Consider the following 16,769-nt stretch of genomic DNA (forward strand, 5'->3'; position numbering starts at 1 on the left):
TGCAGGCACAGTACTTCCCACCCCCTGGAGCTTGCACATGGTAGGAGAGAGAGCTCATGTGCATGGAACATCCAATAAGACTAAAAGTGACTGGGGGGTGCTACGGGAGAGGTGCTAAGGGTGGGCCGGGGACAGAGCAGGCACACTGTGGAAGGGGTAGGCAGGACTCCTGAGACCAGAGCAGGGAGGGAGGAGACGCTGGGAGGCACAGGGCCATCCAGAGAGCTGCCACTTCCTGAGCATTGCCATGCACGCTGCAGGCATGGCCATCTTGAGTCCTCACACTGCCCGTGGGCCTAGGTGGGGTCTTCATCCCCACGTTGCAGAGGAGGAAATGGAAGTTAGGAAGGTTGAGTGGCGTGCCCACATGAGTGGTGTAAGCAGGGTTCGCGCCCTGAGCTCTCTGAATTCAGCATTGTGTGGGGAGGCTGGGAAGGTGAGTTAGTACTCTCCGTAATGAGAACCTGCTTTGGCTCCCTCCCCTCAAGGAGCTCACAGCCATGGGAGGGTGGGAGACAAGAACTGTCAAGAGACCAGAGAGCAAGGGCGTGATGCGGTCTGCAGGGAGGAGGCTGTCCGAGGCAGAACCGGGTCAGGGAGGCCATGGTGCGGGTACCCTCCAGGCACGGCATTTGGCCTGACTTTTGAGGGGTGCCCAGGGCTGGCTACATGGCGGGGCGGAGGTATCTTTAGTGGGGGAACAGCGTTGTGCCACCGGGAGGGGTCTCTGTCTCCCAGGTAGAGGAATTCTCCATGGCGAGAGGTGGTGGGGGGGTGGTCTAGCTGTCCACGCTTGCCCCCTATCGGATTTGGAAGGAAGCCCCGTGCTTGGTCCACACTGTGGTATGGCGTATTAATTAGGCAGCTGCTTTGTCTGGGAGGGGGCTTTGTGTCGAGTCTCCCTGAATGAGCAGGGCTGGCGACAGTTGTCAAAACACATGGTGCTTGGCCAGAGCCTCCGTAGAAGCCCCTTGTACTCCGCATGGCCTCCGCCTGCACCCGGGGCGTGGAATGTGCTCTTGTGTGTCCCTGGCTGTCTGCCCGCTTCTACACTGGCCCCTGCAGATGGAGGGGGTGGGGTACAGGGGCTCCTATAAGAAGCAGACACTTGGGGTTTTTCCCAGGCCCTGTTGCAGGAGGGTGCGTGGGCTGGTTTCCCTGAAGGCGCCTGGGCGTGTTGGCGTTAACTGATCTGAGATCTTCTGTGGCCCTGATGTCTGTGAGCATGCCCCAGCTTGCAGGGGGCTGAGTAGCCGGGCACCACCAGGAGGCTGCGTGCCCTGTGCTTGGGTATACCCATGCCCTGTTAGCATCGTTGGTCTGTTAGGGTCAGGGACTTAGGCTTCTTGTTTAGTACCCTCCATCCCTTCCAGTTGATCCTCAGAAACATTCTCCTTATATGCGGCTGCCTAACCCTGGTGAGGGGGCCTGCCTCCCACTTGCCTTCCAGCCTCCTCTAAGCTGCACTGAGTCTTAAAAATAGGAAGGATAGGGCCGGGTGTGGTGGCTCACGCCTGTAATCCCAGCACTTTGGGAGACCGAGGCGGGCAGATCACTTGAGGCCAGGAGTTCAAGACCAGCCTGGCCAACATGGTAAAACCCCATCTCTACTAAAAAGACAAAAATTAGCTGGGCATGTTGGCATACACCCGTAGTCCCAGCTACTCAGGAGGCTGAGGCATGAGAATCACTTGAACCCAGGAGGTAGAGGTTGCAGTGAGCTGAGATTGCGCCACAGCACTCCAGCCTGGGTGACAGAGCGAGACTCCTTCTCAAAAAAAAAAAAAAAAAGAAAGAAAAAGAAAAAAGAATAGGAAGGATGGGGCATGGCATGTTCTCCAGGAGAGAGAGGGGCGGGGGGCATCTTGCTCGCAGGAAGCCAGGCGACACAGGTGTGTGCGCAGGGCTCAGAGGGTCTCTGTTCCTGGCCTTTCCCGGGAGGGCTTGCTGTTGGGCTGCCCAAAGCTCAAAGAGAGACTCACGGAAATCCTGCATTTATGGGAGCTTTTCTTTTCCTGCCACTTTCCTGTTCTGGGTTGTATCTGTGCACGTGATTGGAACGTGGCAGCCTGAGCTCCTGCCTGAGGAGAGCAGCCACGGGTCACGGAAGCCAGGGTCCAGCTGGGGCCTTTGGGTCTAGCTGGCAGATGAAAGGCTGGCCTTCATCAAGAAAACAAGCCCCATGAGGGCAGGAGCCCGACCTGTTCATTCCACACTACTGAACCAGGTGCTCAGTCGTGTTTGTGTGACCAAGTGAGCCGGCGGCGGGCTGAGGCGCTTTTGTCTGATGTGTGTACTGGTCTCCCTTGAGGCAGCTTGGGGGTGTGGAAAAAGCACATGTTGCCAAAATTGACAGACCTGGGTTCAAATCCAAGCTCTGCCACTTACCACCTGGATGGTCTTGTGGTGGGTCATTAACCACCCCGAGCCTCAGTTTCCTCACATCTGCCTTCCGGGGTCACTGTAAGGATCAGAAACAATGTGTGTATTGGCCATGTATGGTGTGTGTTGGCGAGTGCTCCGTGGCAGCTGTGGTTCTCCTGAGGTCAGAGCTGCGGCCCGGCAGGTGTGTGGAGAGAGCCCTGACAGCCAGGCTGACTCTGCGCACTGTCCTTTGTTCTGCTTCCCCAGACCTTCACGGCGTGGTGCAACTCCCACTTGCGGAAGGCAGGCACACAGATCGAGAACATTGATGAGGACTTCCGAGACGGGCTCAAGCTCATGCTGCTCCTGGAGGTCATATCAGGTGAGGCTCCCAGCCACGCAGTGCGGCCCAGCCCTGGCACAGGTGCTCTGCCACAGCGGTCCCCAGAGACCCTGCCCACCCAGCTGTCCCACTGCTCCTGGGGAGGAGAGGGCACCCCTTAATAGCTGCACGGTGGTCTGATGGGTGGGGCCAGAGTGGCCTGGTGGGCCAGCAGAGGAACCTGGTTTTGGAGAACAGAGGAGACTCTAAAGCCTCTCTCCCTCTCTCCCTTTCTCTCTCTCTGTCTCGCCCCCTCTTCTTTTCTCTTTGTGCACTTCTCAGGGGAGCGGTTACCTAAGCCGGAGCGGGGGAAGATGAGAGTGCACAAAATCAACAATGTGAACAAAGCGCTGGACTTTATTGCCAGCAAAGGCGTCAAGCTGGTCTCCATCGGGGCAGAAGGTGAGCTGGAGGTGGGGCAGCAAGGGTCCTGCTCGGTTTCTGACCTTTAGGCTCTGAAGCACAACATCTGCATTCTGAAGAGAAGTTTTGTTGGTGGCAGGGCGCTTGGGGCACTCAGAGCCTCAGTACCTACTCAGCAGTGATCACAACAACTGCTCTTGATATGATGCTGGGCCCACAAGCTCCCCCAACCCCTTGGAAAAATCCGGTGGGCGCAGTCCAAATCTAGGAAGTGCAACCCACCCAACCACGGGGGCGGCGGCTTCTGCAAGGGGAGGAATGGTTTTGACTCGGACTCAGGTTGCCCTCACTGATTCTCCTCGTGCCAGGCTCAGCAGACAGTGACAAACATGTGCCATGGCCTCTCTCTGTACCAGGAACACCTTTCTCATTATGCCCTGCCCAGTATCAGAGAAGGGGACTGGAGGCCCTGTGTCAGGCATGGGGACAGGGAGTGCATGGCCAAAGGTCAGTGCCTAGACTTTGCCCTGTGTGCATGGGCTTGGAGAATTTTGCCTCTGACCACCCCAGGATCCTCCTGGGCCCCATGTAGATAACCAGGACCACAGTCCACTACCTGCAGGCCCTCACTGGAGCAGCAGGCTCTCAGCAGGGGCCCCTGGGTTGAGCTCCCAGGCGCTTTTAGAGACAGGCGAGGCCTGATGGAGCCCAGAAGCTCCCCAGCAGCATGGGCTCGCAGTCCGCTCATTATTCAGAGTAAGGTTTCTTCACCCTGACATCCATGTTGTCCCAGCTTCTAGAAAAACAAAGTAAACTAATTGCCGTTAATGACAGGGCTCTGAGAGTTTGGCCAAGACTCCGGGCCAGAATGTGTGTACTGAGTTCCAAGGCTCTGCCCCGGCCCAGGACCTCTGCAATGAGGGGTGCCAAGCCTTGCATGCCACAGTCGAGGTGGTTGGTGTTTGTTTAAAAAAATTACAACCCAAAAATTCAATCAGGCCCTGAGATTTTCTGTCCTTGCATGGATCTTTCCTCCGGGCTCTGTTCCAGCCTTCTGCTTCTCACAGCTGCATTTATTTTGCTCAAATGCTAGTCTGTAAATACAGAAGGGGTTAGAGGAGAGACCCATGGCAGTCATCAGTTTTCATTTGGAGAAAAACTTGGTCTAAAAATGTTCTCTGTTCATGCCCAAATTGGTTCACTCCCAATCCCTGCGACCGTGGGGCCTTGGAACAAAGCCTAATGGAGGCGTTCCTGGGGCTCAAGGCACCTGAGAACCCCGCCCCACCCTGTCCCCCTGTCCTTCCACATGATTGGGCATTCGCAGGAGCATTGGCTTCCCGTAGGGGTGATGAGAGGGGCCGGAGGCACAGCTGCAGGTCAGAGAAGCAGCTGGTGGATGTGTCATGAGAAATGCCATCCTCCTCTCCTCACCGGAACTCCATAAGCCCTCTGTTACCAGCTGCACCTGTACCCGCTGAGCCGGGGAGCTGTGGCCTTGCCCAGCTCTGCAGGCCCGGCCCTCAGGAGGTGCACAGAATAGATTTCCTGAGGCTCGAGCTGTCTCGCTGCACTAAGGGGCAGGTGGTGCTGCTCAGTTTCTGGGTCTGGGGCTTTGAACCCTAGGACAGGGTGGACACTGGGTCCCTCCCCTGTCTCTGGGCAGCAGAATGAGCATATTTCCTCCTCCCAAAACCCGAAAGCTGTGGCTCATGGACACCCCCTTCCTCTGGGTGTGTCCCTGGGGGAAGGTGGGCCCCATCTTCTCTGTGACCTCTCCACCTGGCTTCTAAGCAAGCCTGCCCTGGAGTGTTCTGCTCAGAGGTCAGTGAGCAGGGTCTCCTGTGGTGTCCTGGGCCTCCAGCTCTGCAGTTAGCTTTGGAACTCACCCCTGTGCCCAGCCCTTCCCCGAGAGTGGTTGCAGCAGTGGAGCCCCTCTGTCTTCTTTGGAAGCCACTTCACCATGCCCCTTGCATATGGCGTGTTGACAAGTGGGGAGGACTGCCCTAGGCACGGCTGGCTGATGGACTCCGGGATGAGGCACTGCCTTCTCTCACCCAGCCACAGACACACAGCTGTCCTGGGCCTTGCAGAGATGGTTTTTCTCTTAAGTTACTGAGGCTGAAGAAGGTGTGGTCCAAGCCCTTCTTTTGAGAAGTTTCAGCAATTTTTTTTTTTTTTTTTTGAGATGGAATCTCACTCTTGTCACCTAGGCTGGAGTGCAATGGTGCAATATCGGCTCACTGCAAACCTCCGCCTCCCAGGCTCAAGCAATTCTCCTGCCTCAGCCTCCCGAGTAGCTGGGATTACAGGCACCTGCCACCACGCCAGGCTAATTTTTGTATTTTTAGTAGAGATGGGGTTTCACCATCTTGGCCGGGCTGATCTCGAACTCCTGACCTCAGGCGATCCACACCTGCCTCAGCCTCCCAAATTGCTGGGATTACAGGCATGAGCCACCACACCCGGCCGCAAATGTTTGTTTTTAGGTTAGTTCAGAAAGTGTGCAGCCTGGCCACCTGGACTCGGGCCCGTGCTCTCCCCTTCCTAACAACACAGCAGCCGTGCTTGTTCTTCACTGGCCTTCCAGGCACTGGATCCAGTGGTGGTCAGAGCAGCCTCGCCCTCACGAGGGCAGGCAGACGGTGAACAAGTAAACAGCCCGACCAACACGTGATTTCACGTAGTGATGCCTTGGGGGCAGCACAGGGGCCAGGGAGAGGAGCTGGGTGGCAGGTCGGGGAGCTCCTTGGGACGGGCAGTCAGGGAAGCCACCATGAGAGGTGACACAAGCAGAAGCTTCACGACGAGAAGGACCAGCCAGTTGAGGGTCGCAGGCTAGGGGCGTGCTTTGTGAGTGGACAGAGCGTATCAAAGCAAGAAAGAGCCTGGCTTGCCAGAGGATGCAGCTACAGAATTCCAGGAGGATGGCAGGGCCTGGGCCTTCAGGGCAAGCCCTTTCCCTGTGGGCCAGGCATGGTGGCTCACACCTGCAGTCCCAGCACTTTGGGAGGCCAAGGCGGGAAGATCACTTGAGCAGGAGTTTGAGACCAGCTTGGGTAACATAATAAGACCCAGCCTCTACAAAAAGTTTAAAAACTAGCCAGGTGTTGTGGCATGCGTCTGTGGTCCCAGCTACTCAGGAGACTGAGGCAGAAGGATTGCTTGAGCCCAGGCAGTCAAGGCTGCAGTGAGCTATGACTGCATTGCACTCCAGCCAGCCAGACCCTGTCTCAAAAGAAAGAAACCAACCATGCTCGCTGCTGTGTCGATGTGTATTATGGGCGGGAAGGGTACATAGGAGGCAGCCGCATTGAGCTCTGGAGATGACAGTGGCTTGGTGGAGAGTGTCGGCAGTAGGATTGGAAGGAAGTGGACAGATTCACAATAAACAATAATGTAGTGCACATTTGCTGACTGCGAGATGAAAAAGACCACCTTTGCCCTGAGAGTGGGGGCCTGGGGTGCCCCCCTGTAGTCAGGAGGTACGCAGATGAAGGCAGAAATGTACAGAGCACTGAGAGTTGAGAGAGGTGTGAACAGAGGCCACATGCCTGGGACCGGAGGCATCTTGGAGGAGCGATTTTTTGAGTTGGGTCAGGAGAAGGAGCTGGCTGTGGGGCCAGGGACCCTTGTGGCCAGAAGCCTGCAGGCGCTCAGCAGCAGGAGGCTCTGGGACAGTGCTGCCTAGAGACTGTTCCCTGCATTTTCTCCTGAGGGAGGTGGAGGAGGACGGGCCTGGGAGATGCAACCGGGGGGTGGTTTGGAGCCTTTCTCTAGATGGGGCTGGAAGGCCACCTTCAGGTTGGGCGGAGGAGCCTCACTCTGGTTTTAACGACCTTCTGCCCTCTGCCCCCGTCCCTGTGTGCAGAGATTGTGGACGGCAATGCAAAGATGACCCTGGGAATGATCTGGACCATCATCCTTAGGTTCGCCATCCAGGACATCTCCGTGGAAGGTGAGAGCCACCTGTACTGCCCCCGCTTCCCACCTGAGTCAGGGCGGGTTAGAGGAGAGCTGAAGTGTGGTCTTCATGCTTCAAGCCTCTTCCTGTTTCCTTGGGGTTACTCACAGGACCTGGCCCTCGCAGGAGTAGTCAGTGGGTGGCAGGTGAAGGGAGGCTCCTCCCACCTGCCCACCTCTTGGCTCCAGTGCCTTCCGAGTGCCTTTGCTCTCGCAGCCTCATCTCAGTGGACCCTCACACCACCTTCATGAGATGGGCTAGGATGGCTGGGCCCATTTTACAGTCCAGGAACCCAAGTCCCAGAACAGACTAGTGAGAGAGTTGGGCCTGGGCCTGGTTCTCTGTCTGCTCAACATCCCCATCCTTGAAACTTGGCCTCCATGGACCCGTTATGAGCTCAGGCCATCCAGGAATGGACGATTTTGCTTCCCTGCAAGCAGCTGTGTGCACACAGGATGGGCAGAGCCACCTGGGCCAGTGTGCAGGGTCTCCCAGGTGCCAGGTCACAGTGATGACCAGGAGAGATGTGCTTCCTGCCCTCGAAGGGCTCCCGGTCTGTGAGGACAGCCGAGCTATCCACTGGGAACAGAAGGGCCCCCTAGGCCTCTCCACAGCTGGTATTTCACCTTGTTCAAAAGAGGCCAAGGCCGGTATCAAGGGCTTGTCTGCAGTGTGTTCTGGTGGTGAAAGGCACAGGCTTGGTGGCCAGGCACATGGCACAGATTCAGGCCCTGACACCACCACCTCCTGGGGCAGCCCTGGTCAAGCAACTCTCCTCGGGGCCGTGAGGATTAAGCAGGGCCGTGTGTCCTGGCAGTTGGGCCTGGCAGCATCTGTCTGCATCCGGAATGGGAGTGGCCGTCCCGCTGCTATCACTGCTGCTGCTGTTAGGACTGATGTCCTCTCCCCTTGGGTTTTGTTTGACCCCCAGGCCTGAGCTGAAAGTCTCATCCAACTTGGGCTGAGTTCTGAGGGTTTATTTTTGAGCCAGTGCTCACTGTCTCTGTGTGTTTTGCAGAGACCTCGGCCAAGGAAGGGCTCCTTCTCTGGTGCCAGAGAAAGACAGCCCCGTATAAGAACGTCAATGTGCAGAACTTCCACATCAGGTAAGTGCCAGTCCTGGTCATCCTCTCCCTTCCTCTGGGAACCCGAGATCCTTCCTCCCACCTGCCCTGTTTCCTGTGTTTTTGTCATGGTCTGTGAGATGCCAGCCCTCAGTCAGCCCCTCCCTGGCCACTGGCCGTACAAGCCCATGGGAAGGTCACCTGGTCCTCTCTGAGGAAGAGGAGGCAGTTTCCCAGCCATCCTGGCTGAAGGCAGTAAGGTCAGCCCTCTCGCCAGCCTAATAGAATCTTCTTTGTCCCCAGGCAAGGTGACTCTGAGAAGCAACAATAAAGTTCTTCATTTCTGAGACAGGGTCTTGTGCTGTCACGCAGGCTGGAGGGCAGTGGTGCGATCACTCATCCCTGCTGCCTTGGCCTAGGCTCAAGTGATCCTCCTGTCTCAGCCTCCCAAGTAGCTGGGACTGCAGGTGCACGCAGCCACACCTGGCTAATTTTTAATTTTTATTTTTAGTAGGAACAGGGTCTGCCTATGTTGCCCAGGCTGGACTTGAACTCCTGAGCTCAAGCAGTCCTCCTACCCCGGCCTCCCAAAGTGCTGGGACTACAGATGTGAGCCATTGCCTGCCTCTGGCCTCTTCCTTTATTTTGACAGCTCAAGAGTGAGATGAGACATGTCCACCATCGCCGTAGCTGAGGCGAGCATGGGCAGTGCCGCATGAGGTCCAGGGGGCGGCAAGAGGCGGGACTGCCTGGTGGTTGGGAGCACTGGCTCTGGGGGTGGTCCTGAGGTCAGATCCGGTTTGCCCTGTGGCTCTACCCTCTGAGTCTCCTGGATGGCCCGCACAGGAATGAAGAGCAGGGCCTCATGGGATTTGCAGCAGCCTCAGGCTCTCCGGGACCCTTGCTGGGTACAGAGGGCTTTTCTCATCGTGCTCACCCTGATAGCATGTGGTCCCTCCCTTGGTCACTCTTCTCTGTGTGTCTCCTTTTTTTTCCTGCCACTAACTGACTGAATCTTTCTATAGTTTCCATTCATTTTCTTCAACTAGTAAGTATCTAGCATGCCCGCTGCATGCTTCTAGTGGAGATACCGTGGCACCCAAACAAAGTCCCCATTTGTGGGAAGTTTACGCCACAGCGCGGGGACCAGCTGTGAGCACAGCAGCCAGTAATCCTGCAGCATAACTTCAGTGAGAAGTGCTGCACAACGACAGGGAAGTCAGATGAAGAAAGTTCCCTGGGTGGCCTTTCTGAGGAGGTGACATCGAGCTTGACCTCAGAGGGAACCAACCCTTAGAGGGTCTCAGGGAGGAGAATGTGACCCATCTAGCTTGTAACTGACCAACTTGTGGCCTTGGGGAAGGTCCCTCTCCTCCAGAGACCCGCATGCCAAGCGAAATCCTGGCATTTAGCCAGCCCACGGACTGGCCTTCCTGTAAGTCAGGTCCGCCAGGGTGTGGAGGCCACACAGCACAAGCACCAGCCTCCTGCAGTGGCCACCTCCCCCGAAGCGGCCTGTCCGGTTCAGGGCGGCCTCCCATGGAAGGTGCTAGCAGTTATAAAGCAGTTGTCAGGAGTCAGGCACTGATCCAAGCATTTACTCATTTAATCCGCACAACAGCCCTATGTAGCAGGTATGTCACTATCCCCATCGTACAGATGTGGAAACCGAGATAGCCTGGCTTACCCGAGGTCACGCTGTCAGTAGGCAGAAGAGTCAGGATTTGATCGCAGACTGCCTGGCCTCAGAGGTCATGCTCGCAGCCTCTCTGCCACACTGTCTCCATGCAGTGCCTGGCACAGGCCAGACCTCAGTGAATGGGAATTAGTCACTGCTGTGGGTGCGCAGGGCCATACAGCACTCTCGTGACAGTGAGCGGGCCCTCCTATAACCTTTGCCTTTCCTTCCCCAGCTGGAAGGATGGTCTTGCCTTCAATGCCCTGATCCACCGGCACAGACCAGAGCTGATTGAGTATGACAAGCTGAGGAAGGTGAGTGTCTCCAGCTCCCCTTGATGGCCCACAGACGTGCCCTGTCTGACCCCCTAACTCCGGGTCACCATCCCCATGCCCTTCCATCGCCAGCCTCCAGATCTGGGTTCTGCACACAGATGGGCGGCCTGGGAGAGCCTTGTGCAGGCTCTCCGCAACCCCTGGCTCAGTGGCTGACTCTCACCTCCCTTATTCTCCTCGGGGACTGTCCAGTCTCCCTCCATGGCATTGCAACCAACCCGGGGTTATTTAAGGGCCTGGCCAGCCATGCTTTATAACTCCCCTTCCTCAACCTTCTGGATTTTAGAACCTCCTCTGCCCAAAGGGGCAGAGGGCAAGGAATTCCAAACCATCACCACCAGCCCATGTTGCCCATGCAGGGTCCTGCTGTCATTTGCCTGTACAAAGCCTGTATGGATCCAGGCCCTGCCCACCAGAAGCTACCAGCCTCATGAGGGAAGGCAGGACAAAAATTGTGTCCAAAGCAAAGCACCACACCAGGCCGTGTACATGTGCTCAGGCTGAATGGGGTGGCAGGGCATGGGGTCAGAGCAGTGCTGCGGAGGAGGATAGTGTACCCCGAGCCAGCAGGAGCCAGGAAGCGTCCCGAAGAAGAGGCAGCTTAAAGCCAGAGGAGGGCTTCCTGGGGGAGGCACCAGATGGCACCCAGCTCGTTCCAGCCACAGCGAGCAAGAGAGCTGGGCCCCGGCCAGGGAGAGTTGGGGTGCAGTGGGCTTTAGTCCTGTAAGCAGTGGGGAGCCCGTGAGGGGGCTGGGGGACACTTCAGGGTGGTTGGGATCTGGGACCTGTCAGTTTGCTTCCCTTACCCAGTCCCGAGTGCTCTCTCAGGCCTGGCCCACATCTTCCAGTCAATGTGAAAACCAGGTTTTAGGGCAGGGGGCTTAATCTAGGGTCTGTGGGTGGGTGGAAATTGTATGAAAAGAGTACACCTGCATTTTTCTGGAGAAAAAGTCCATGGTTTGCCCCACAAAGATTTCACGAGGCACTCCTGTGAGTGGGAATTGAATTTATCCAGGCGGTGCCCTCCCGCTCACACGTCACATGTGGCTGAGAACTGCCTGAAGAAACCCCCAACCCTTACCCTCCTGGGTCTCTCCCTCTGGGCCAGCCCTGCCTCTCTCCTGCTCCCACACCCTGCCCTGACAGAGTTCTTGTTGTCCCCGCTTGCCTCCTTCTAGGACGACCCTGTCACCAACCTGAACAATGCCTTCGAAGTGGCTGAGAAATACCTCGACATCCCCAAGATGCTGGATGCAGAGGGTAAGTCATCTCTTCTGTTCAGCCAGCACTGTGCTTCCTGGTGGCCTTTTCTGTCCAGGGCTGGCCTTGGGCAATGGCCTGTGGGCATATCAGAGCTTTGGGTCACCTCGGGGAGCTGGCAGAGCCAGCGAGAAGGGCTGAATGATTCCGGGTGAACTGAGGACAGCCAAGTCGCCCTGGGAGACAGAGCAAGGGCAGCCTGGGCTGGCCAGATGCCTTCAGGGATGAAGAAGGGTATGGGGAGGGGGAGCTGAGGGATCAACTCTCCTGAGGCTGCATCTCCGCAGGGCCCAGGAAGGGCAAGGTGGCTGAGGAGGGGTGCTCCAGGCTTCCTGTGAGCAACCCTGGCCTCTCCCTCCCTACCTGCAGCAGGCAGTATGGAGCCCGCCAGAGTGGAGTGTTTTGTTTTTTCCTTCTCCGGCTTTGCTCCATTTCCCAGCCATGCACTGCCCCATTTCCTAGCCATGCACTGCCCAGCTGGGACCTGTGTCTCTGGCCTCTGGTGGCCCTTGGAGTTGACTGTCCTGCTGCTCCTTGAGGTCATTCTCAGAGAGAGGAAGTGGCCTCATTTTAATCTGCTTCCCACAGCCTTGTCCCTTCCAGAGCCATAGGAGAGGGAGGGGCTGAGGGTGTGGCTGAGCCCACCCAAGTCACGAGTCACTCTGCGGGTCCCTCTCCCCCAAGGCCGTGGCCTTGGGAGCCCGTGGATCCCAGTGAGTGACGCCTCCACCCCCCGCCCCACTCGGGCAGTTTAACCCTTGTTGTTCACTTGCAGACATCGTGAACACGGCCCGGCCCGACGAGAAGGCCATAATGACCTATGTGTCCAGCTTCTACCATGCCTTTTCAGGAGCGCAGAAGGTACCGAGCAGGGCCAGGCAGGCCCTCCTCGCCGCCACCGCGCAATGCCGCCGCTGCCTCTCGCCTCCCGTGCTCACCTCATTTCTCTTGCAGACGGCAGTGGCCTCTCTCCGACTGGAAGCCACCCCCAGCTCCCTGGCGTTGCTGCCCCCTCAGCCTTAGTTCACACACCTATTGGGTACCTCATCTGTGCCAGGCTTTTCCAGGCATTGAGGATGCCCTGGTGACTGGGTCAGACAAGGTCCCTGTTCTCAGGGCACTTCCATGCTACTGGGAGAAACACACAGCAGGCCTGTCACAGGAGTGGAATAGAGAAAATGGGGCCAGATGAGGGGACAGAGATGGCTGGGGTGACCTTCAGCTGGTGCTGTCAATGTGGAGGGGTGACGTGAGCAGGTACTTGCAGCTGGAGCTACTAGATGCAGGCTGGGGCACAGGTGTTCCAGGCAGAGGGTGAAGCACTACGAAGGCCCTGAGACAGGAAGAAGCTTGGTTTATTCAAGGACCAGCTAGAGAGGAGTGAGTGACAAGCAGTGATGGGCCAGGCCCAACAAGACCCTTGTGGTGTGGGATAAGAAATTCGTGTTTCACTCTGAGGGCCACGGGAGCCCCTTAGGGTCTTACTCTGTGGTGGGAGGTGCTCACTCACATTTTCAGACAGATCATTTAGCAACTGACTCCTCTAGCCCAAAACAAAGCTGCCTTTATAGGGCCCACAGCTAGTCTGTCTCCAGCCCAGGCCTGGTTAGAAAAGGAATGCACACCATTCGGACTCCACAAAACCCCGCAAGGCATGTCCACGCAGGCCTGGGGCTGGCTTCCAGTCCAGAGCAAGTGCTCTTCCTCCTGCATGAGCCTCAGGCCGGCCCGGCCGCCCTCCCTGCGTCTTTCACTCTTTCCTGCCTCTCTCTCTCTTTCTCTCTCTCTCTGTGCAGATATTGTGGGCACTCTCAGGCCAGATGAGAAGGCCATCATGACTTACGTGTCCTGCTTCTACCACGCTTTCTCGGGGGCTCAGAAGGTGAGCTGGGCCAGGCACACCTCGCTGCTGGGGCTGCAGACCTGCCTTCACCACCGCCCTTGCATCACTGCCGGCCATCTGTGGTTGGAGCCCTGGCCAGGCCGTGGGCCGCCACACCACACAGACGGACCCTGCCGGGCTCTGACTCGGAAGGGTCCCCTGGGGCAGGTTTCCTGCCTGGCCAGTGCTGGGCCTGTGCTGAGGAGTCACAGACCTTCTCTGTTTGAACACAGCCCACCCTGGGAGGTGGGTGGTGGCATCCCAGGCTCTCAGGCGGGGAAACTGAAGCCCTGCGTTACAGTCAATGGCAGAGCTGGGATTTGACTGCCTAGCGTTCCCACTTGCCCTGTCCATCATCTACACCAGGGCTGCCTGCCTGCCCCTGCCAAGCCCTTTCGTGGGGAGCACTGGGCTTTAACCCAGTTTTGCAGCTCCTTCCTGCCAGGAAAGGCTCAGCATGTGCAGCCCGACCTGCACTCACGGTCCCGGCCCTCCAGAGGCCAGGCAGAGCCCGCAGAGCGTGCGTGCCAGTGGCCACCCTCCTGGGCCCAGCTGACCTCATGCTGCCTCACAGCTCCTGCCGGGCCCTCAGCGTTCGCGCAGAGGCCCAAGCACTGCTCCTCCCGCTTGCCTTGTGGTCTCTGAAGTATCTCAGGCTGCATTCCCGATGCCTGCTTTGAAGTGTCAGCAGTTGGCACAGGTTCAGGGGAGGAGGCAGAATCGATTCTTGTTTACTGAACATGTACTACATGCTAGGCACCCTTCAAGGCCTTCACATGCACAGGCTTCCAGAGGGTCCCTGTGCACACCCCCAGGAGGGCTAGGCGCAGTTAGCCCCATTTGAGAGAGGAGGAATTGAAGTTTAGGGAAACAGAGAGCTGTTCCTAAAACTAGAGGGCGGGGGCTGTACCTTCTGTGGACCCCCTGCTTTGAGCCCCCCATCTAGCAGGTGCATTACCTACCGTCAGTCTGGCCTGGCCCCACTCTGCCACCTCTTGGTACTGTGACCTTGGGTGGGTCACTTGACCTCAGCTTCCCCACCTGTGAAATGGGCATCGCTGTAGTTCGGTCTCACAGGATTGTTCTGGGCGTGAAACGAGCTCCTGCAGGCAAAGGGCTTAGCACAGTGCCTGGCACGGCAGGTGCCATGTAGGCAGCTGCCGGGGAGCCACGGTGGGGAGTGTGGTTCTTCCCAGCCTCAGGCCAGAAAGGCCTCTTCACCTCCTAAGCATGCAATTGGAGCTTGTGTTTGGAGGGTTCTGCTAGAGGGCACGGGCCAGGAGGGTGGAGGGAGGACCCGACCCACACTCCCGCGGGAAGGTGGGCAGGGACCAGCAGCCATGGACAATTCGTCACCACAGACCCCAACTAACAGCATGTTTGCCGTTGGACTCACCCCTACGGGCCCCGAACCAGCCCCCTGCCCACCACATGGCCTCACCAGATTGCTTTTCTTTCTACCCACACTGCTTCCCTCTGCTTAGGGCTGAACTCGTCTGGAGGCTCTGAGGGATTTGGGGGAGCAGGGACTGGTAGGCGAGCCCAGGACAGTATGTGTGGGTGCTGAGGCGCTGGGCCTGGAGGCTTGTCACTGGCCCCTCTCTGAGGGGGTAGTGGAGGCCCAGCTGCAGGGCGCTGGCCGGTCAGAAAGGAAAGTGCTGGGTCCCTGTGTGCTCCTCAGGACAGCCCCGTGGTGCTGCTCCTGCTGCCTCATTTCCCCAGAGACCCAGTCCAAGCTCTTGCGAGAGTGCTCTCTGGGGTTCATGTTTTATAAACGCAGAGTGAACCCCAGGCCTAGCGCCGGTGAGCCCCTTCTGTCCTGATCGTTTATTTCTAGTCACCGAAGCGTTCCCGCCTCGTTTCTTTATTCACTCACTCATTCAGCAACCCTGAGCACCGCCAGTGCACCGAGCCCCAAGCTGGATGCGGGAACTCAGCGGTGAAACATGATTCCCCTGCCCTGCGGTAGCCCCGTGCTCACAGAGAGGACTTGAGTTCCGGGTGCCAGTTGTCTCTGCCAAGTTAGGAGTCAGGGACTGACCTCTGTGACCCCCACAAGCTGCAGCCCTGGCTGTGTTTTCCACACTGGTCTGGGGCCCATGTTCATTGGCCGAGGAACCTCCTGGACCTCATCTCTGAGGAGCACCGCCTGGGGCCCTGGGTGTGTGTCCCGCAGCATGGCGCGGGGTGTGCACGTGCGTGTGTGCGCTCACAGGAGCCCCGGCTGCCGCCTCCCCGCCTGTCTCCAGGTGCCATGTGTGGAGGGGAGAGGCTGGGCGTCGCTGCCTGCAGCACTGGCTCTGAGCCATTGGCCAAGCCTCTCCATTTTCCTTCCCCATCACTCTGTAGACCCTCCTCACTCTTTCTGTTCCTGTTCTGTTGCCGTTTCAACTCCTCCTCTTGGACCCTTTCTGTGCTTCCTGAAAGGTACCTGGTCTCTCTCTCCCCGTGTGCACCCCCTGCCTCCTCTACACTGTTCACTGCCCCCTAGCAGGACAGGGCAGGATGCTCTCCTGTAGTTCAGGCCCAGGGACTATGTCCACCACTCTCACCCTCCAAAGCCGCAGCGCTTTTCTGCCCCACGGATGGTGACTTCTGCCCTCTGGAGCTCTTATTAACACTGCCTCCAAGGCAGAAGAGTGGACAGGCCTGAGTGTGCTCCTGTGCACGGACCACTAGGCTCCTCCGGGGCCCGGGCGCCCCTGCTCTGTTGCCCCCAGCTCTCCAGCTCTCGGCTTCCCATCCGTTCACCTTCCCACCGGGAGAGACTCCTCCGCGGTCTTAGGTCCAACGCAGCCGACCCATCCAGCCTCACCCTCCTCTGTGTGGGGCACTAGAGGGTTTGCGAGCAGCAGTGGGAGGGCTCCCCAACCCTCCTCGGTGCCTCCAGGGTCTGGGCTTTCTGGACCCAGGGGCATTTTGCAGTCAGCAGTGAGGATGCCAACCAGGCCTATTGGGACAGGGCACCATCTCACTGGAGCTGTGCTTCCTCTCCTTCCCCTCTGTGAGGAGTTCTGTGGGCCATGGATCAGCTGCTTTCAAGGGACATGCCCGTCAGGAGGGAGGGTGGCCAGCCCCCAGGCAGCCCTGACTGTGTGCTCCCCTCCAGGCTGAAACTGCCGCCAACCGGATCTGCAAGGTGCTGGCTGTCAACCAAGAGAACGAGCACTTGATGGAGGACTACGAGAAGCTGGCCAGCGATGTGAGTGTTCCCCCAGTGAAAGTCAGGGCCACCTCATTACCCTCAGCCAGAGATCACTGTGACTCTTGCAGGGGGAAAGCAGGTGTGGCAGCGAGATGACCTAGAAAAGGCTGCATGGTCACAGACCATGGCATTTAGCCAGCTAGTGTGTACACGACCTCTCCGTTTGCTTCCACAAGGCTAAGGGTCAGAACGGCAGCCACCTTGCCAGCCAGCCCCTGGGCTCCCGAGCTTGGGTTCCTACAGAGATGCTCAGGGACAGTGTTTCCTGGGCA

At 57.9% G+C, this 16,769-nt stretch overlaps 1 protein-coding gene across 2 annotated transcripts in view; it reads left to right on the forward strand.

Moving 5' to 3' along the window:
• The window catches only part of ACTN4 (actinin alpha 4), an 82,777-nt gene that overhangs the window by 50,285 nt on the left and 15,723 nt on the right, over positions 1-16,769 (forward strand). The window contains exons 2-9 of one of the 2 annotated variants that reach the window (XM_054462598.2): positions 2,632-2,746; positions 3,029-3,148; positions 6,981-7,067; positions 8,092-8,179; positions 10,051-10,129; positions 11,329-11,410; positions 12,186-12,271; positions 16,402-16,494. In XM_054462598.2, coding sequence (XP_054318573.2) covers positions 2,632-2,746; positions 3,029-3,148; positions 6,981-7,067; positions 8,092-8,179; positions 10,051-10,129; positions 11,329-11,410; positions 12,186-12,271; positions 16,402-16,494 — 750 coding nt within the window. Of the gene's footprint in view, positions 1-2,631; positions 2,747-3,028; positions 3,149-6,980; positions 7,068-8,091; positions 8,180-10,050; positions 10,130-11,328; positions 11,411-12,185; positions 12,272-13,206; positions 13,293-16,401; positions 16,495-16,769 lie in introns of both variants that reach the window. The other variant, XM_054462600.2, reaches the window with a different exon arrangement.

This window comes from Pongo pygmaeus, chromosome 20 (assembly GCF_028885625.2).
Source record: "Pongo pygmaeus isolate AG05252 chromosome 20, NHGRI_mPonPyg2-v2.0_pri, whole genome shotgun sequence".
Taxonomy (NCBI): Eukaryota; Metazoa; Chordata; class Mammalia; order Primates; family Hominidae; genus Pongo; species Pongo pygmaeus.